The 21,607-nt window shown below is 50.7% G+C and overlaps 1 protein-coding gene across 4 annotated transcripts in view; it reads right to left on the bottom strand.

The window, feature by feature from the left end:
* Positions 1–257: 257 nt before the first annotated feature.
* The window catches only part of UBR4 (ubiquitin protein ligase E3 component n-recognin 4), a 131,746-nt gene continuing 110,396 nt past the window's right edge, over positions 258–21,607 (bottom strand). For all 4 annotated transcript variants that reach the window (XM_055332842.1, XM_055332844.1, XM_055332843.1 and 1 more), the window contains 14 exons: positions 20,541–20,648; positions 19,913–20,032; positions 18,982–19,172; positions 18,405–18,578; positions 17,933–18,032; positions 14,052–14,270; positions 13,028–13,141; positions 11,772–11,914; positions 11,195–11,320; positions 9,947–10,141; positions 6,957–7,181; positions 3,762–3,852; positions 2,950–3,112; positions 258–645 (listed from right to left, as the gene is read on the bottom strand). In XM_055332842.1, the coding sequence (XP_055188817.1) occupies positions 581–645; positions 2,950–3,112; positions 3,762–3,852; positions 6,957–7,181; positions 9,947–10,141; positions 11,195–11,320; positions 11,772–11,914; positions 13,028–13,141; positions 14,052–14,270; positions 17,933–18,032; positions 18,405–18,578; positions 18,982–19,172; positions 19,913–20,032; positions 20,541–20,648 (2,034 nt within the window). In that variant the 3' untranslated portion in view covers positions 258–580. The remainder of the gene's footprint in view (positions 646–2,949; positions 3,113–3,761; positions 3,853–6,956; positions 7,182–9,946; positions 10,142–11,194; positions 11,321–11,771; positions 11,915–13,027; positions 13,142–14,051; positions 14,271–17,932; positions 18,033–18,404; positions 18,579–18,981; positions 19,173–19,912; positions 20,033–20,540; positions 20,649–21,607) is intronic.

Below are 21,607 nucleotides of genomic sequence, written 5' to 3' on the forward strand. Positions count from 1 at the left end.
TCCACGAGTCTTTGGGTTCCAGCTCTTAAGGCCAAAAAACTAAGAGAGGCTGAGGGGTCTGTTTGAGGAAAGCTCACACTCTGCAAACGTGCTGCCCCAGCTCGCCGGCCAAGAGCAGACGGGCTCCACTGGTACTACCAACGGCGACTCTGACACGGCAGTCGTCCTGTGCTCGCGCGGGAGGGGGCCGCGTGGCCAAGGAGAGCAGCTGGCCAGGGGCGCCGAGGGTGGGTTTAAGCAGCAGGCAACACCTCCTCTTTCAATGTGTACTCAGTCATTCGTTTATTTCTCAAGATGCGCACACTCAAGTGTTGAGTCGGCCAGGACAGGTCGAGGCTCCTAGGTATGTACACGTCCTTCCGTGGCTTGGGTTACAGACAACTTCATAGCTAGTGCACCACACACACAAGATAAAACAGGAAGCCTAAAAACCCCAAGCCACTCCAAGAAGACATGAGGGGGGAGGGAGGAGTGAGGCTGCAGCGTCCCGTGGGGGGAGTCAATGCACAGGAGGGAAGAACACGGAGGATGGAAGGCAAGCTAGCTTCGGTCTCTGCCAATGGCAGCTTCCGCATGATGTTCAAGGGATTGAGTTCAACAGGTCCTTCAGGAAGTTCTCGGGATCGGTGACTTCTGACAACAGGCCTGGAAAACAGGGGCGGGCAGAGGGGTGAGGCGCGGGCACGCAGGGCCCCCAGCCCCACTGAGTCACAGCTGCCCCATCCACGCAGAGAACACGGTGTGCCCCGACAAGCTCCAACACAGCCACTCCCTGGGGAGACAGTCACCGAGCAAGCACTCTCGTTCTGGCAGAGGAGTCAGCTGTGTTCTAGAACGGGCACCACTGGGTGTTTAAAGGCGTTAATGTGGGGGAGGCTGACCCCACGGCCACCCAGGGCAGAGGCTCTAACCCGGGGCCATGGACCACTGCAGAGGGGGGCTCCAGTCTGACCCTGACTGCAAAGCGGAGGGGTCTTCTGGGGGGAGAGAGTCCAAAGCATTCAGCATATTCTCAGAGGGGCCAGGGCCAAGGAAAAGCTAAAACCAGTGCCCCCAAGGGCTGAGAGGAAGGGAGCTGGACAGTAGGCCCCTGGGCTTAGCTGGGCTTCGTTCCAACCATGAGTCCCAGGGCCTGCAACGAGCTGCCAAAGCTCAGGAGCTCTGTTTCCACAACCATCAACCAGACACAGTAACAAGTCCCGGTTCAGTCGCCGTGGGTCTAAATGAGGCCGTGTATGTGAAGGTGCCAGCGCACAGAAGGGGCTCAGTGGCCTTGTGGGCCCCCCATACCTCCCTCACCAAGCAGGGTGCTTCCATTTCACAGGCGCAGAGTGGCTAAGCCGGAGGCCTGGTGACATTCCCACTCAAGTCCCTTCCCCAGCATCTGCGCTGGCAGAGGGAAGGCTGGCACCGATCATTACGCCTTATTGGCTCTGGAAGGTGTATTGCCCTTGCTTTTGAGTAGGGTGTGTCAGATGTTCTGAAATCTTCTACCAGTTTAAACACAGTAATAAAATCATGCTGTAAAACCAGACCCCGGTGAGTGAAGCCACCGGCTCCCCCTGCCTGTTGGGCTCCCGATCTCCCCGGCTTCCGGCCAGGGGCACTGCCACCAGCTGCAGGGCAGCTGGGAAGCCCTGAATGAGGCAAACACTTTCCTTCCCCTGCCACCTCCCCCTTCTTGCTCGGACTCTTCCATTCCCACTCACAGTCTTTGTTCAGACATTCCCTAGAGCCCTGGGCGACATGGCAGTACACAGGTCAGCTGCTCATCGGCAGGGACCACTCCTGGGAAGAAACGTCGAGGCTAACGTTTCTTCTGAACCGTGCTGGGCAGTGCCGACGTGGGACCGCCAGATCACAGGTGTGGCAGCAGGCTGACAGAGGCCCGTGGCCGTGCTCAGCTTCCACCCAGGCCACCCTAAAGCATGGACAATTGCTAGTGCAGGCTTTCTCTTGATAGTAGGGTCTGAGAAGAATTTTTTCCTGCTTCCTTAACACTTCACAAAATCCTCACAATGAACATGAGGGAAAAGTGCAACAAGCTGACACAGGAGTGAGGCAAGGTCCTGCACCCTCAGCCTTGGCTCTGGGAGCCTCCACCCCCCTCCCCACCCCCCGACTTCAGCAAGGCCGGCAACAACGGGACTCTGGTGTCCCAGCATTCTCGGCCTGACAGGGCCCTGAGGTTTGCACCCTGGTGCATTTTCTCCACCACATCCTCGGCTGTCACCCAGGGCTTGCTGAGGAGATGCAAACAAATTTTAACGTGTTTGTGAGGAGGATGACACATGTGTTGTACACAGCCTCTGTAACCAGGAGAGAACTAGAACTGTCCTCAGCAAGTGTGGGATGAAGGACTGTCTAAGGGTGTCTCAGGACAACAGTTCAAAGTGCTGCCCCTGTTCTTCCAAGCCAAGATGCTCTTTGCTCTGTTTTGGTATTTACTATTTACCAAATGGTATTCAGAATCAGAGTTGGACTCTTCTCCATCTCCCCAGGGTAGCTGTGACATAAGAAGTCTCAGCCCCCAAGAGGCAGGAAGAAGACAGGTCAGCTCCATGTCAATTCTCTGAGACTGTGAGAAACAGCCAGGAATTTAAAAGAATTTAAGAGACGCTACCTATTTTCCAGGTATGCCCCACAGGAAACATCTAATGTCCATGCCTCAGTTACCCCATCTATGAAGTGGGGGTGACACAGTATCCACCTCAAACACATGAGCAGCACAGGGCCTGGGATGCAGAGTCCCCACATGTCCCAGCTGCTGTTCTTACTCCCAGGGGCCTGGTGTTCCCATCTCTCTTGCAGACCGTGTGGTGGGGACCAACAGGCTGGTTCTTCCCAGTAGTTCTGCTGCTGTGAAGATGCAAGCTAAGACCAGCCCCCCTGTGGCACACATGGGTTCTGCTGCAGGAGATCTCTGAAAGATAAAACCTTGACACTGACCAGCCGCATCAAGGAACTCCGAGAAGGTCTCCACTGGCATGAACTCCTCCTGGAAGGTCTTCAGGGCTTTGTCAGCAGCTTCGTAGATGGGCATGTCATTGTGGCGGATGTATTCCGCTAGAGAGCAGGACCAGCCTCCCTCCGTGTTACTGGTAGGCACCTTCTACAAGAACCAACAGGAGACAGGCCCAGGGGCTGGATTACTTAATGTCCCTACTATCTCAATGCCAGAAAGCAGCCCTTCTCCCCCTGCCCCCTCCATACATCAAAGTTTCCCTGGAGGACGTGTTTTGCTTCTAGAAACAGCAAAGTCTCGTGTCATTCCTCTTGCAACCCCTTTATGATGCACCACGTCATGTGACCTCTAAGCTACAAGTGACAGCTCTTCCTGCACAGGTCACACCTGTTTCCCCCCCAGGAAAGGGACACTCTCACCGTGCTTCAACTGAGCTGTCCCATTCAGACTGTAAAAGGAACACCCTGCCAGGGTTCTCTCAAGGCAGAAGGCAGGGTCCCTATGAGTTGGGCTGCAGTGAGTCACACTCACACAATGCAATGAGGTTCCCCAGACAGAGGAGACAAAGCAAACCAGGGATGATCTGCGGCAGGCCTGAAACTGGGTGACAGGAGCGGCCTTGGTTCCAGGTGTATGTCACAGACGGAAGGCTCTAAGGTACAGCGTAGACCCCTTCCACAGTAGGTGGTCTGCTTCCAGTGAGAGGCCAGTGGAGGAGCAGCCACCCGGACACGGGGCTGGCTCAGAGCCAGCAGCACAGAACTTTCATACCTTCGCAGAAGCCAGTCAGGCCTACCTTGAACATGTTGTAAATGAGATCGACGAGGGCCCAGAAGAGAAGGGAAGAGCGGTAGGCAGAGTAGTCCTTCACTGCCTTGTCTGTCAGCCTGGAAAAGAAAATCCCATAGCATGCCCATGAAGACCCCAGACAGATACACACAAGGACAGGCCAGAGCCCCATTACTCTGCACGCCACTCCACTCCAGCCACCTATCTCTTCCGAGAAAAGCAGCTGTGGGCAAGAACCTCTGAAGCCTTGACCCAATGATCCATGAAGCACTCATCCTTAGTACAGACTCCCTTCCAAACCGGGGTGAATCAGAAGTGTGGGAACATAAGGGGCACGTGGCAACCAAAGACCACTGCCTGGAAGACATGCCAAGGAGACCCTCGCATCCCTGTGTTCAGTCCCACATAAGTTCTTGGACTTGACAGGACCTCATAAATGAAGCAGGAAACGGTTCTCCCTCAGTCCTGACGCTCCTCCTGACACATTTTCACGAACAGTCAGCAGACCCAAACCAGCCCAATACAGGGATTTGGCAACCACGGGCTGTGTTTGAAAGATGGGGGGGGGGGGGGGGGGCCTAGTGCTGAGCAAGAGTAATATCTAGGACGGAGGGTGCAACTGACACCTCCTAAATCCTGGGGTAATCCCAGAGCTGCCACCACACCCCTCTCTGCCTCTCCCCAGGACCATCTCCACTTAGCCCAGTGATTCAGTGCAGGATGAAAGGCCAACAGTCCCTCAGAACGCCAGGGGCGGCCTGTGACCCCATCCCCTGCCTGCTCAGCAGACTCTGCTGGTGTGAGGAATGATGACCCTTCATCATGGTGGTAAAGCCACTGTGAACACAGAACCCAGGACCTCCCCTCTGCACCGGCAGTGAAAGATCGGGGCTAGGATTCGGCTTCTACCACCCATGATCTACAAGAGATTTTGTTTGCAAACTGCGTTCACATCTGCATTAAGTGAAGGCCAGGTGAACCCTTATCACGGAAATTCTGGATCCTACTACACAGTAGAACAAAGCCCGTAACTAAAGGAGCTAAAATTTGGTATTAGAGTGTGTGTATGTGTATGTATAAGAATCAGGAGGGACAGACAGGCAGAGAGCTTATTTATTATCACAGAAGCCCGAACTATCCTTCATGGCCTCAAGGGGAAGGACTGCTGAGCATGGGGTGGGCCGGCTATACCTACGTCCAGTAAATGTGAACAGTAAGAGAGTGAGGCAATTCTGTTTGCTACAATGCTCTTCCTGTTCTGTCCCTGCGCCCCAACAGCCTCCAGAGCACCCACTCTCCCCACCAGGCCCACAAGCGGACTCTACAGCCGACAGTGAAGTCTGCAGCAAGGCAGGCCTGGGGCCGAGGCGGACACCCGCTCCTCTGCACACTGCACACAAAACGCCAGATAAGGCTCTGACGGAAGCCTAAGAAAGTCCAAGGCCTAACTACCTGTGATCTAAACATGCAGAAGAGGTCCTCTTCTCTTGAGCACATTCCTAGATTTTTTTATATGGGCTACTGCCTTCCACCCCATCACTGACTTAGGACAAAGTCCCCTGCAAGGGACACTGCCCAACCACCAGGATGATGCCCTCTCGGTCTCTACTCGGAGGGCATCCTAGTATGGGACTCACGCCCACCACCACCCCCGCTCTGTCTCAGGGGCACCTGCTCGGGCCTCCACCCCACGCCAGGTTTGGCGGCTGCTGTGCTGTAGTAAGCAGGAACCATGAGTGACCTGCCCAACTTAATTATTTCAGGCTAATTAGCAAAGGTGACTAAACTGCCACAGAGAAAACGGCAGCTCGGGAACGCAGCCCACACTGGAGTTCCCGAGTAAGCTGTGGCCACGCAGGCTTCTCCTAAATTGCCCAGGAGAGTGCTGAATTCTGGTCTCCTCACTGAAAGCAAAACAGCTCCCGTGGGTTTGGGTTCAGATTTCACACCCGCCACTGAGAGCTAGTGTCCCGCAACAGCCACTTTCTGTGCCATGGATACAGGCTGAGCCTGGCTTATCAACAACCTGGTATCTTTCTGATCTAACTTCTGATTTCAAGCAGCATGAAGTTCAGCATGAATGCTTTGGACTCTGGGAAACACTGGAAGGTGATAGGTCTGGAATGGGGGCAGAGGTCAGGTAGGAAGCTGGCAAGACTTGCCCCCTCCTCCTCTGCACAAAGCAGCTGGTACTGGCCGGGCTCACCAACGGAGCCCTGACCTGGTCTCTCTGAGGGTGGGAGGTGCCGGTGACTGGCAATGCTGGCTTTATCAGAGCCAGGTAGACAGAAGATACCAGGGGTGCCAAGGTAGGCACACGGCTGCTCCCCCCTTGGTCTGTCATGGTCAGGGGCTGGAAAGCTCCTCCTCTGCTCCCTTGTTGGCCTGTGAATGTGGAAATGTTCCCTCAGATCCCAGCAAAAGCAGACAAGATGGTTCTTCCAGAAGGGAAGTGGCAGAAGCAAGCTGACAAACCTACACCCTACGGTGGAGCCCAGGGGAGGCAGAGACCGTCAGGGTCACCACGGGCCTAGAGCAGCGCCCTTGGAGTCCGTGCAATGTGTGGAGATCCGTGTGGTCATCTCAAAGAGCTTCTTGTGGTTTACAGGTGTTTCTCTAAAGATGCCGCCCATTCGACCCAAATCCCAGTACAAGGTAATGAAAACAAAGACACTTCCTTCCTGAAATGTTGTTCCTTCTTTGGGACGTGTCCACATGAACAGGAGAAAAAGAAAGGCTCATGGAACATGGCGCAGATGCGATAGCAATGTGACCAAGGAGATGCGATAATGAACTTTTCATGATCAGAAAAGAAAATCCCCAGTGCAGCCATGCAGGAGCCCTCCCAGTTTAGGGCCAGCCCAGGACTGGGAAAACCCAGTTACCTGCCCAGCTCCCTGCTGGCCCTAATTCTCATCAGTCATCTCACCCTATGCCTGGCTGGCTGCTTCTCTGAACTCTTCCACAGACTAAAGCCTGGCTCCACCTTCCTAAATGGCTAAACTCGAGACCCAGAGGTGGCCAAGCACCTACCAGCCATTGGGTCTAGACTCTTGGCATGACAGACGGAGACTGAGAAGGGACAGAAAGGACTGAGTCAGACGAGCAGGCCCGTCACTTGGCACACACAGGGATATACCATACTGCCTAGTGCAGACACTAGGCAGCCCAGAGGACGGTACCTCCCGAAGCAGGGACTGACCTGGTGGCTCCGCCTGGAGCCACTGCCCGGGCCTGAGAGGTCACCAGCAGCCTCCGCAGGATTTCCACACGTGTGGCTCTCCACTTCTCGGGGGGCAGGATGTGGAGGGCCAGGACTGTGAAATAGTAGGGCCCATCCACTTCAAAGGCACTCTCCACCCACTTCTCCTTGGGCTGCTCCAGAAAGCCCTGGAGGTTCTTCTCCTCTCGGGAAGTTGCTCGGGTTCTGTAACAAAAGGGACACAATGAAACCAGGGTACAATCAAGGCACCAGCACCAAGAGGGAAGGAGATTTGGTCAGTATCTCATCTTTCCAGCTTCAGCAATGCTTGGATCATGGAACACAGCCACCCCCTCTCCGAGAGCTGCTTATCCCCTTCCAAGCCCTCCTTGGTGGCATTCTCCTTGCCTCCACCAACCCCCAGCTCGGCTCTGAAACAATTCCAAACAACTTCCTGGCTCCTGAGCCCCTGGCTATGGTGGGCACATACACAAACACTCCATCAAATGCCCTAACAACCCTGAAAGGTGACAGCTAGTACGTTTTTACCACAGTATCAGAAGCCCAGAGAAACGACGGGACCTTGCCAAAGCCAACAAGTCAGTAAGTGAGGGGGCCAAGGTGAGCCCAGAATCTGACTCTACAAGCCAGCCTGTGTTCTCACTTGCCCCACGCAGTCCTCACAGCTTGGCTATCTGCACGACATTCCACCAGTTCCCTCCCTGGGCGCTCTGCTTCAGTGTTTCCTTGTGCATCTATGTCCCCTCCTCCATTTGAATAGCTAACTCTGGGCAAGCACTGCTCTGTTGTCCCTCTTGCCTAAAGTGATGACGTGATCATTAACTCACCACCAGGCACCCACTCTGAGCTTGAAATGGATCACCTTACCTAAACCCAGACAAGGGCCCCAGGACACAGGGGTACCAGCAGTACCCCAACTCCACAAAGGGAAAACAACAGAGGAGATGAATGTGCAGAGAACGGAGCTTTCTGCACAAAGTCACAGTGGGGAATGGAAGAAATAGGCTTCGAACCCCGGCAGTCTGGATGCCGACCCAGCCTTGCATGTTCCGATCCTAAATGCCACTCCCTCCCCAGCTTCCACAAGCAGCCACTGGAGCCATGTGGAGACGTCACTGTGGGCTTTCCTGATCACAAATTCCTGACTCTAAAACATGGATGATGCTCTCACACCAAGGGCACCTGATGGTCTAACCTCATCCTGTGGGAGAAGAAAGAAAACTCGACCCCAGTAGCCACGAGGATCAAAGTTACCAGGCCTGCAGAGACCACTGGCAGACACTGGACTAGGGATGGTTTAAGGACACACTGCTTCCTTCTGCACCTGAAGAACGGATACGGATGGCACAGATGGACATACCCTACTTGACTTTCCGGAATTAGGAGTCGGAAGCTCTCCGCCACTGTAGGACCTGCCCAACTCTGCTCCAGCTCACGGTGGGATCTACCTGCCCGTGTGCACAGATGTGCCACCCAGGCACTGGTATGACCACACTCACACCAGGAGGAAGCGACCAGCTAGGGAAGCGGTCTGTGGATGGGCAGCAGTGCCTATCCATGAAACATCCAGGTCAGCCTCTGACCCAGACATCAAGGACACAGCAGACTCCCTCCCTGACCAAGCAACTTGAGCATGAGTTACTAGTATCTGGCACCTGAGAAAACCAGTGCCACCCGGAGTCACTGGCTCTCTTCTGCCGGGCAAATCATGCTGCCTTTCTGGGGCTGTGTTTCCCCCTGGAGTAGAGTGGTGCACTCTGCCTCAGAGCTGCCAAGAGACAGGTCTCCACAAGGCCAAGGGCTCTGTCAAAGGCCCCACGAACACCGGTAATTAGCACTGCTTAGGCCTGCAGCAGTCTGGAGAGTGCGAGCATCTGTGCTGTTGATGATGTGGGTGTTCCTTCTGATGGTCCCAACAGCTTAGCAGCTGATGTCATGTGCTGACGAGACCTGCCTGTGCATCTTTTTCACAATGACAGCTGTGGTCTGGAAGCCAGCCTCCTATCTCCCCAGGAAATGGGAGGAAGAGGAAAACAATATTGCTGAAGACAGAAGACCAGAAAGGACAAGTGATGGATTGTCCTTGCCGCCCAAGCTGCCCGGCAGCTGCCTCAGGCGGACCGTGCCCGGCCTCTCTGCAGCCGGCCAGTTCCCCGCCCAATGTAGGTGTCAGACTTGTTGCAAAACAGGGTAAAGCAGAAAAGTGTTTAAGAGCTAAAGTATGTTAAATCTCCTAATTCGCTTTTAAAATCTGGGCTGAAGATGAACAAGTACTATTCTCTATCCTAAGTGCTTCTTTAAAATTACACTTTTCATTATCAGCCTCACTGTTCCATGTGGGACTCACAGATGAAAATACAAGCCTGCTCTTCTCCTGGCTATTAGCTGACTTTCTCAGATAATCTTCAATATACCCTGCCCCTTGACTTGCTAGACTCCACTATTAACTGGAGAGGAAACAGGGATAGCAAGTCCGGTCTTCCGTTTATGAGAAGGGTCCTTGGTTCTGCCACAGCCCCTAGTTGTGAAACCTTGTTACACCCGGTGTGCCCTTGACAGTGACGGCGTGGGGCTCTGACCCACCGCCTCTCCCATCCATGAGCACCGAGTCCCACAAGAATTAGAGGCTACGATATAGTAGAAGCTAAGGAGGTCTTTTGGCAGGTCTGGCCTTGGCCAGTTCCAGCTCCCCTCTGGGCTGAGAGTCAGTCCAAGGACACAGCCCTCGGATGCTCACAAGGGGAGCTGGGATTGATCTGGAAAGGAAGTCACCCATATCACCTTATTCGGTATGACTCTAAAAAGCTGCAGATGAACATGCATGCTTTAGTAAAGGCTACCTTAGGTCAGCCATTGGGTCTGCAGCTAACTCAGGCAAACGTGAGAAAGCGGAGACCTTGCTGGGCAGAGGGGCACAGGGTGGGTGGGCAGGTAGGCCAGCCGCTGCCCATGGGGGGTGAGATACTGACGTGTTCAGGACGTAAAGCACAGTGTGAATGATGTACGGGATCAGGTGGATGTTGCTCTCCCGGCCGCCTCCGCCGGTGTCTGCGCTGAACGACTGCTCCATGGCGAAGCGCAGGAAGAGCAGCTTGATGTCGTGGATGTTGAGCTGGTACGTGGGCTCCCGCTGGCCCGTACACTCCTGGAGGTAAGTGTTGTGCCTAGGGAGCAGCAGAACAAATGTGGTGAGCAAAGCAAGCTCCCTTGGGGAAAGCCCAAGTTGGAAGGCAGAGCCTCCCTGGGCGCCACATGGCCTGATGGCTGCAAAGGTCACATGAGCAAAGGGGTGAAGGGGAGAGCCAAGGACAGGAGCTGGAGCCCACAGCAGGATGGGAGCAGAGGACATTTCCATTTCTGCCGTGATAGAATGTGATGCTCTCTAAGCTTTGAGAACTCGCCAGTTTTGGGAGGAGGGTACTTCCTGATGGACAAATGTCACATAACATATCATGGCCAAGCCTGGAAGTACATTTTGGAAAAAGAAATGTGGAAGTCATGCATTCTGACAAGGTGATCTATCCCTAAGAATCTTTTCTTCAACTCCCAAATGAAAGATAATTTTCTACATCAATATATGCGCTCTGCTTCACTCTGTGACCTCAGGTAATTTACTCGACCTCTCTATGCCTCAATTTCTTCATCCAGAGAATGTGTAGAGTAACAGCACACGATAAGCACTTTAATACATTGCCCATCGTTATTACTGCCAGGTATCTTTCCATCCCTGAGCCTTCTGATAAGACTCAGGGTTGGGCACCACTCCTCAAAGCATCGGCAAGAACGGGGACTTCTGCCAAGTTTTAGGAACTCTACTCTGGATTTGAGGATGAGGGAGGCTTCAAAGCAGCCTGATATCTCCCCATGCCACTGAGCTATCTGCATTATTCAAACCTTAGAAGCACACACCGCAGAAGAGATATCTGAAAATTTTAGCTTTGACAACAAAGTCAGGGTCCTGTGTCTTAGGCACCAAGATGAAGAAGGGAAAAGAGGTAGCAGACAACCAGAAGTTCCAAGTGGTGCACCAGACACTGGGGGTGCTGGCTTCTCGCAGCCAGGTTCCTCCCTCTGCCAAACGGCTTCCCTGCCAGCATGCAGAGACCAGGGTTCCCAATGACAGTGACAGGCCTTTAGGCTGAGCTAATAGCTGCTGATTTTCCCCCATCTCGTGGGACCACCCCCCTTTTCTGCCAAGCACACTGCTCAACACTCACCTTGCCAAGCAGGTGGCAAAAGCTGATTCAGGGACATGGGGCCCCCAGACTGGAAGGAGTCCATTGCACTTCGTGTTGGCATTCTGAAGGGCAGCACTTTCCCACTCTTCTCGGCCACGAGCCAGCCTGGATTGGGAGGAAAGCAGGGAAAAGTGACGACTGGAATTGATTTGGCAACCAAGCACCTGGGCAAGTGGGGATGGAGAAGTGTTTGCTAACACTAAGGAAAAAAGTCAGGCTGTGCACCTGACTCCACAGAGAACAAGCTCTTCGCATTACAATATGGTAAATGCCAGCTTCACTGCTTCAGGGAAGCAAGGTTGCTTTCTCCACCCTGAGGCCAAAAGCCAAGTGGATTTTCCTAGTCATATAGCATGAATGGCTTACAGACCATGGTTTAAGGCATGACACCCTACTTCCCTGAGACGAAAACCTCATAGTTGGTTGGCATCCTATCCCCTCCTAGCACAGGGCCCTGGGCAAGCTGCCCATTCCTCTGAAGTGACACAGGCCTGGATGGAAACACCGGAGGAAGAAGCCTCCTGAAGGGCCCTCTGGCACAGGTGCCAGGGCCTACCTGACGGCAGCCAGGTGGCAGTCGTAGTGCACGATGTTGAAGTGGGACACGGTGCTGTAGCCCTGCTGTTTCCGGGGCTTATTCTCCATCTCTTCCAAGGCTACCCGCTTGGTGAAAGTGTAAATGCCCAGGACTTTTGTAGGCTGCAAAGACACCAGTAAAAGGAGGAGAGGTGAGATGAACTCCAAGGTAGGCTTTGGGAGGAGGCAAAGCAGAAGAGCAGGAACCCCAGGGCCTCCCCTGGGAAGAAATGCACCCAGAGAGGGGGTGATGGGTCAGAACCTCAGTTGCTGGGTTAAGCACCTGGCTGGGCACAACCCCAGTGAGAGGAGGAATGTGGGGGGACAACCACAATAAAGCAGGTGCTATGCCGATGGGAAGGCGGACATGGAAGCCTCCTCTGTCACTCTTTTCTCTTTGCTGTTTTATTTACTTTAAAAGGAAGAATAAAGGGATCCCTGGGTGGCTCAGCGGTTTGGCGCCTGCCTTTGGCTCAGGGCATGATCCTGGAGACCTGGGATTGAGTCCCACATCAGGCTCCCTGCGTGGAGCCTGCTCCTCCTTCTGCCTGTGTTTCTGCCTCTCTCGCTCTCTCTCTCTGTGTCTCTCATGAATAAATAAATAAAATCCTTTAAAATAAATAAATAAAAATAAAAGGAAGAATAAAGTATCTTCCTGGTAAGTCACTTGCTCGACAAAAGTTATCAGGCAGTTCCCAGGAACCTGTGCCATAGCAGGATTTATGAGGCTTGCAGCCCTTCAGTAGCATGAATGCCAAGCAGGACATTCAAGTTGGAGGAAGAGGACATCTTACAGGCCTTTAGGAGAACAAATGGGTCACTTGCTCTGCTCCTCTCAGTCATAAATCTAATTTGGTATAAGACCTGATCTTCTGAAGCAGTAGGGTATATTTTTAAAAGCCCTAAGTCTAGAGTCAGAGAAGCGTGGGCTAGAATTCTGGCTCTGCCATGTGACCCTTATTTTCACATCCATAATCTGGGGTTTTGTAGGGTTACAGACAAAATTACAGAAAGCTCTGGGCATTGGGACTAGTATACAGAAGGCATACAATAAGTGGTGCCAAGGATGGTGATGAAGATTAATGTTCAGAGCAGTCTGCCTTCCTCCCTTTAGAGAGGACAGCCAGCCCTGAGACATGCCGACATCAGCCCGTAAAAGAATGGGAAGACCTGCAGGAGAGGACGCCACCGGAGCAAGCAGCCAGGCTGTGCATCAGGTCCGGGCTGAGCACATACCTGGAACTTGTACCCTTCCCTGCAGATGCAGCATGTGAGGCCTGGCTCCTCAATCAGCTCCTCCATCTGCTTTAGGAGCGCCGTCTTGGTCACCACCTGGCCCTTCTCGTTTGTCTGCAGGGGAAACCCAAAGGGCATGTCAGAAGGGGATATCAACCCACCCCCCAGCCTAGCCTGTGATGCTCAGAAACAGGGCTGCCCTTCTACAGACACTAGAGGGAGGATGCATGGAAAGGAAACCTCTGTAGGTAGCTTCTGATGAGGGTTAAGACCCAGATTCTTATGCTCTTCTCTTCCGAAGGAAGCGCTGAGGCAGAGGAAACTATCTGGCTGCAAGTCTGGCAAGCTACCACAGGATATAAGAAAAGCCCCCTTTCTTTGTGCCAGCACTCGCAAGTCTTAGCTGCCAAGGGCTGTTGCATGAGGATTCACTTGACGGTTCCCATGGGAGTTCTGAAACTGCTGACATCCAGCTTGCTACTCTGGAGAAAGCTCTCATAGGGCCACTGCTTCCTCCAATGTGGGGCAACAACAAAAGCAGACTGTCATGTCCAACATATGTGGGTTCAAACTCTTGTCAACCTCTTATTAATAATATGCCTTGGCCTATTTCCTTTGCTTCTTGCCTCTATTACTTTAACCAGAAAATGGGTATAGTAGTATCACCCTCACAGGATCACATGAGGGTTTAAATAACATCTTACAAGCAAGGTGCCCAAGCATAGTGCCTGGCAAATAGTAAATCCACCATAAGCAAGGGTTATCCCCATTTTTACTGTTTTTGTGAACTTGTTAAGTCACTTAACCTCTTGAGTCCCATATGTGTAAAGGGACCATAGTCACACCCCTGAGGGTTGTCAGGAAGATCAAAGAAGGTAAAGCACCTGGCACACCTAGTTCCCTCCTTCTCGTCAGCCTTCACCCTTCATCATCCTCAAACCAGCTCTGTCCTGAAAGAAGCACGGCTAGCTCCTCCTCAACAGCGTAGACAAGAATGTGAGGGACTCCCAAAGAGTGGTTTTACCGTCATGCCCAGGGTGCCCAGAGCCTTCTGCCGCATTGCCATGGCCATGCGCTTCTTCTCAGCGCGGGTCTCCCTGCGGGCAGCATCGATCTTTTTGTTTACATCAGGGTGCTCCCGCAATGCCTCTAGTAGGTTCTCTGCCAGGGTCCCAATGCCCTCGTCACTGGACACCTGTTCCAGTTTATGTAGGTTTGTGATGGAGTCTGTTCCAATCAGCACCTATCAAGTAGAGACCAGAGAGATACATGCTTCCATTTAGGTAAACAAGCATTCTGTCCAGGAGCTTATAGGTTTATAACACTCAACAGACTGTACTCAATCTCATGTCAACTGTTTAGATTCAAACAGATTCCTCTGAATGTGTGTTTCCAAAGTTTCAACAAATGGAGGAGGGTTTGGGTCTGTCACTGACCTCTGACTAGTCATTCTGCTCTCTGGCTCCAGTGCCTGGTCTATAAGGTGGGGATGGTGTCAGGGTTACAATGAAGATTAAAAATTAGTCACAAATGATTAGCTGTAAAGCACCCAATACAGTGAAGGAGAAAGGGGCTTGGGAAAGATTCCCTAGACCAGCAGCACCTGATGAGGCCTGGGTGGTGGGGTCAGTGATCACACAACAGAGCAGAGCACACCTTGACATTCATAGGGACTGTGCTAAGTTCTTCCTCCAGGAGCCCTGTGTCCACCAAAAGCAGGAACAGGATTTTCTAGGCCTAGAGATATCAGAGATACAACTACAGTGGGAGTGGGGATAAGTGAGGATCTTGTTTAAAAATAGGTATTACCAAGAAATCCCTATGCTTAAGGCTGGCAGTTACCGCACGACAGTGCCACGCCATCAACATGGATGGGAGAACAAATATGGAAGGCAGGGCTGGTCCAACAAAGCTCTCCCGGTGAGTGGAGAAGGAGCACTGTACTATTAAAATCCCCCACCCCCTGCATATGTGTATTATAATGCTAATTACTACCAGAGCGGTTTGACAATAAACAGAAAACAACAGAGCCAACTTGCAAGGTGAAAGTTCAACACTCAACTAAGACCACTCACTGGCTTATAAACCTGCCCTCAGGGCAGGTATGCTTCAAACCTGCACCTCAGCAAAACTACAGGGCATCTGATGTTTCCTGTTCCTAGATGCTGAGCCCACTGGGCGACTGCCTACAGAATGCTGCACAAGCACCCTGACCTCCTCACACTGGGTGGTAGCTCCGTGCTGGTGCGTGCATGCACACACATCTGCGTGAAGCAGTGCTCTGGTGCCAGGGGGACAAAGTCCCAACCCTCTTGAAGCCTATATTCTACCTGGGCATGTCCAGTGTGATAGAATGAGCCCTCTTGCACCCTGCTTCAAACCTCCTAGGTTCTCCACCTCCTTCAAGGGCACCGCCACTCACCTGTCGTACAACCCAGAAATCGAACAGAGTTCTCGACTCATCTAGCTTCTTGGCAACCCCCACGTGTAACCAATCTCCAAATCCCATTCATTCTGCCTCCCACACCACTGCTGAAGCCATCTGCTATCCACCTCACACTCTAGCTCAGCTGGCTTCATCTCTTACCTAGATTATGATAAAAGGCAACCAACCATCTCTCCTGTCATCTATCCTCTTTCCGGTTCATGGCCTGGGTCACAGCCCTCAGGATAAAATGTATACCTCTCCTCTTCAGAGACCATGCCCTGGAACCATGCTGCATCGGGGCCAGCTCTCACCACACCTCGCCGCCATCATGCAACTGCTCTCAAGCCCCAGAGCACTTCCAGCATCCTTTGGCTCTTGAGCCTTAACAGGTGCCATTCTTTCCTCCTTCCTTTGGCCCCTTTCATATTGCACTTAATCATCTTCACACTTCAGTTATCATCATGTATGAGGGCACAGGCTGTGACCACCCTGGTCACCAACGTCACCTCAGCCTAGCACAATACAGACACACAACAAGCACTAAACAAAAATGTGTTGCTAGGAAACGAATGGTCCCAAGTGTGAATGCCAAGTTCCTAACTAGATAAAGTCTTAGCCTAGAGAAAAAAAGTAATTTGACTTAGTAACTACAAAGAAGTCTGGAAAACAGCTGACCCGGGCTTGGCCACATCACAGCCCTACTCCTGGATTCACCCACATAAAAAACAGATGTTACAAGAACATAGAAACAAATATATGTGAAGACTCCCATGTAAGAAAAATTACTTTCACAAAGGTGTGCTAATTATGACTATCCCCACTGACCTGAACAAAAGTCTAGACAACAGAGACTGGAAGAGACACAGGGAAGAATCCTATAGCCAAGCTACCCTACCCTATTCTTGGAATGAGTCAACAGAACAGATTACAAGAGTGTTATACTTTATGTTGGCAAATAGAATTTAAATTAAAAATCATGAAATGAGAATGTGGGATTCCATTCGATGCAGAACACGATATACAGAAAAAAATCCAGCCCCAAGACCTCTTCAAAGCTCAACATTAAAAAAAATCCATTTAGAAAATGGGCAAAAGATACGTGCAGGCAGGTCACTGAAAATGACACGCAAAGCACGTGGAAAGCTGCATAGCACCATTTACCATTAGGGAAATACAAATTAAAATCCCAGTGAAACATCACCACCATTCACTTTACCAAAGTGGCAACATGCCACCAAATGCTGATGAGGATGCAGAGAAAGTAGCTCACTCATGCACTGCTGGTGAGAATTAAAAATGGAGCAATCACTCACTCTAGAAAAAAGCTTGGTAGTTTCTAATAAAACTAATTCAGCAATTTCTGTACAACCCAGCGACTGCATGCCTTGGCATTTATCCTAGAGAAATGAAGATTTCTAAACATACACAAAACTACACATGAATGTTTATGGCAGTTTTATCTGTTAACATCCAAAAACTGGAAACAATCCAGAAGTTCTTTAACGGGTGAATGGTTAGGCCACCTGTGGAACCCACACCATGGAACTCTACTGAGCAATAAAAAGAAAAGACCATCAATGTACATAACCTAGATGAATCTCCCAGAAAATTATGCTGAGTGAAAAAAGCCAACCCTGAAAGGCTACATGCTGTCTGATGCCATATAGAACACTCTTGAAGTGACGAGATTATAGCCATGGAGAGCCTATCAGTGGTTGCCAGGGGTCAGTGGCAAGGCAGATGTGGGTATAAAAGTCAACAGGGGGATCTCTGTGATGATAAAACTCTCGTGAATCCTGACTACATCGATGTCAATAATCCCATGATATTACATATGGTTTTCTATGACATTACCATTGAGAAATGGGTACAAAGAATTTCTTAACTGCCTGTAAACCTGTAATTATTTCAAAATGAAAAGTTTAATTTAGAAAAATCTAGCCTGGCCACCTGTCTGGGCCACTTAGGATCTGTGAGGGGTACCAGATATACCAGCTCGGTGGGGACAGAGCAGGGATGAGGAGCAAAATGGAATGGTGGGTCTCTCCGAGAACAAAGTTTCCAGTTGCCTGAAGCAGAGCAGGAAATGGTGGTGATGCTACCATAAATGTCCCAAATGACTCCAATGGCTATACCCAGAAATCAAAACTGTTTTATACTACACTCTGGCCAGCCATACCTTCAGTTCAACTACTGCTCAGCTGACCCATGAGATGATAAAGCCCCACCTAAGAATGAGTTGAATGAGGAAGTCACAAGCATAGCTTACTCCTCTCCACACAGAGCTGAACCAGATGACCTCTGAGAGTCCCCTCTACTCTAGGGGTCTTACATGCCAGGGGAAGTCACATCCTGAGGCTAATTAAGGTGGTTATCTTCATTCAGCCACGGCAGATGAGATGAGAGTGTATGGTTCCTTCATCATACATGTCCTACCTCCAGAATAAAGTCCACAGGCACGCTGGCTACTCACTCACCTGGGTGGCAGGGTGCTGGACAGCCAACCCTCGAAGAAGCCTCAAGATGAATGGCAGGGCTGGGCGAGATAAGAACTTTTTCCAGATGTCAGCATCCAGACTGCAAAGGAAAAGAAGGCTGATTGGCAGGCTGGAGGAGCAACGCCTATCTAGAACCTGGTGTTAATTCTATTCTGGTTTACTGAAATAGAACTCTTCAAGACGGCCATGAAGAATCACATAAAGGATCACCTCGCTCAGCTATGTAGCCAGATAGAAGTGAGTATTCTAAATAGAAACCAACAAGCTGCCACTCGTTCCTCAGCCCCAAAGGGCTCTGCGGTGGCTAAGGGGTCACCTTGACAGTTCCTGGAAGGGGAGGGAGACCCTCAGGAGGGCCAAAGGGGACTATGTGAAGCTTTAGGCTACAATGATAAAGGGGAAAAGGAACCAGAAGAGGGAAAGAAAACAGCCATTCAAATAGAGTTCTCACTTCTTGGCACTGGGAATGTGTTTTTTCATATAGTCCAGTGCACTCTGGGTGATTCCCTTCTGGAGAATCAGATCCTTTAGCTGATGCCCATTGCTACTGTTCTTGATGCCAGCTGCAATCTTACAGAAGCAGTCCAGGAAGACTTTATCATCCCCACTGTGGTCTTCATCATACCTGGAGCACAGAGCAGAGACTCAGGGTGTGAAGGAAATGACAAACATGCATCTTGTTATTCTCTTGGTTAATGATCTTCAACAAGGAGCCTGCTGATCTGGTTCCTGCCACCCCCTCTTACCTGCTACATCTCTCAAAACTCCCAACATTCTCTTGTGTTTTCCTGCTTTTGCACACTATTCCATCTTGTCATGCCTGTCTGATCTTACCAGCCCCTCCACCATCTCTGCCTAGCCAACATAACACAATAACTGACTCCCCAGTTACAAGTGAACCCCTTAAAGGCCAGAAAGGCACACAAATATCTAATAGAAATTCAGGTGATTCTTCCCTAAGTCTTACAGAACTAGCTCAGGGTATCAGTGAGGACCCTCACATAGCCATCTGAAATCCAAGCACTTACTTGTCAAAACTACAATATGGCTTGAACCGCTCCACCAAGATCTGCATTTTCTCCAGTTCACCAAAGGATAGGTATGGGATGATGCGAAGCAGGCCCTGGAGCACACTAGGGTTGGAGCGAACAAAGGTGCTATTAATCTGGTCCAAGAGCATCACAAGCTGATCTTTGTCGCCCGTCAAGAGGAGGTTGCCCTGTAGTAGAAAAGAGGACAGAAGGCTCAGTTACAGGGTTAGGACTCTGGTCAGCTGATAGCTGAACCCCAGACGTTACCCCCACACTGAACCCCGATCAGAAGCAGCCCTCGAAGAACTGTTTTGGCACTTCCTGGGAAATAATGGATAGTATGAGTTCCACTTGATACCAGTTTTTAAGATCTTGTGTGGCTCAGTTTATAGTCTCAGACAAATTGTTAACATAATCTCTCCGCCCCATGGGAATCTAGGCTGTCCGGTACTGACTGGATCATCCCTCTAACCAAAACATTAGTACCAAGACGGACAGGGGAAGGCAAGGGTGTGATCGGCAGAGAGAAACTGAACCAGGAGCTAAAGACCTGGGTTTTCCACCTGATTCTGCTGCAGCCAACTATGGAACACTAAACAGCTCCCTTCACTTCTCTGGGCTTAGAGTTCCCTTAACTGGGCAATGAGGGGATGGGCTAAGGCCCCTATCAGCTGGAACATGTCAGCATTCCATCAATGAGCAGCTTCTGATTCAAAGAACATCCTTAGCAGCTTGGTTTCCTCCGAATCCAGATTCCATGCTTCAGTGTTGTCAAGTCACCATTAGCTGAACTTTGTCATTTCTATGACCTGAGCTCATTCAATCAATCTTGGTGGACACAGGTAGACACACAAATAAGCCCACTGCTGCCAGTGAGACACAGTATGTGCTCCCAGTGTTGGCAGGCAGACAGACTGGCCCCACATACCTTGTCCTCACTCAGGGGCTCAGCGTTGGATTCATCCAGAATGATCTCCATGATGCTAAGTACCTGCTCAGCCACAGTTGCACCACCACTGTCCTTGCTTTCCTGCTCAGCTACCAGGGCCTGTAAAGGAGACCCAGTTACACCTGGAATAAGACCACCACCGCTCACTGCTGATGGGATCTGCTCCTCACCAGTGTCCTTCCTGGTCTTACCCCCAATACGTGTATGTGTGTGCGCGCGCATGTCAGAGAGAGACACGTGTAGACTTCTGCAGACAATGAAATCGTGATGCTCCAGATCTCTATCTTGGTTGCCCCAAGGACGTTGGCACTACTTCTCCAACGCTGTACATCTGGACTGTTTTAACAGACTAACTTCCTCTGACCTCTGATCTGAATTCGGAAAAAGGACCAGGAAACTCTTGCATGTCCCAGCAGCAGCATAGGGGTGAGCCAGCAAGAAAAGAGACAATTTAAATGGTCCATACCTTGGGGCCAGTCAGCTAGACAGAGATAAAGGGTCTGAAAAGTCCACAAACCCATTTCATCTGAGACCAGAGCTGAGATGCCCCTGCCCCCACCCAGGACTCCTGAGGCTCACTTTACTGTCTGCAGCCCATACTCCTTACCAGGTTTAGGGTCCCCAGCATGACATTCAAGGTGTTCATTTCCAGCTTAACCAGCTGCTGTCGGTTGACTTTCACCTTTACGCAGTAACTAAACAATTTCAGGAGTACCTGCCAAGAAAAGCTAGTCAAAACCCAAGAGGCCATCTGAGAGTGTAAGACAGGACAAGCAAGAAAGAAATGTCTGAGAGGGGTCACATACAATCAGTAGGTACTCTTCTTGAAAAGTGGGGAACAGTAAGGAAAAGTGTTTTCTTGAAAGGACATGATAAGGTGGGGGAGGATCTCAAGCTAGGTTGGCATTTTAAATGGCAATGTTCTCTGGCAATAGCCCACGTGGGCTCGGCAGAGCGTATCATCTCTAAGACTATGGCTATGATAACCAATTCCTACTGTAACAGGTGATGCTTTGTTGTTTCAGGGAAATCCCAGCATTAACTCAGACTCTAACAGTAAACAGAAAGATTCCAAAGCTCATGACCTGTGGGAGCACAGAATCACGTAGGTCACATACCTATATATTTACTTTTTTTTAAAAAATAGATTCTATTTACTTATTAATGGGGGGGGGGGGGCGGGGAAGAGAGAGAGAGGCAGAGAGGGGAGCAGGCTCCATGCAGGGAGCCTGACATGGGACTCAACCCCAGGTCTCCAGGATCAGGCCTGGACTGAAGGCAGCACTAAGCTGCTGAGCCACCTGGGCTGTCCTATATATTTACTTTTTTAAGTAACATTTTTCCTCTATCAAGAGGATATTAAAAATATATTTCTTAGATTTTAATTCTTTTTTTAACGCTTTTTTAAAAACTATTTTAATTCTCTACATAGGTCATTTGAAATACGATTACAATAATAGGTGTTCTCCTATCCTCTGGAGTGAAAAATAATAGTATAATGTTTATGGTGCCTTTGGGATCCTCTAGTCCTTAGAAAATAGTTGGATCATCACCCAAACAAGATCCTACCAAAAAAATGAAAAAGCTACCTACAAATTCAATTTAAAAAAGCAACAGTGATAATAATGGACTCAAGTACAGTTTCACAGGGAAAGTCAGGCAGGCACTGGCTTT

This window comes from Nyctereutes procyonoides, unplaced genomic scaffold, assembly GCF_905146905.1.
Source record: "Nyctereutes procyonoides isolate TBG_1078 unplaced genomic scaffold, NYPRO_anot_genome, whole genome shotgun sequence".
Classification (NCBI taxonomy): Eukaryota; Metazoa; Chordata; class Mammalia; order Carnivora; family Canidae; genus Nyctereutes; species Nyctereutes procyonoides.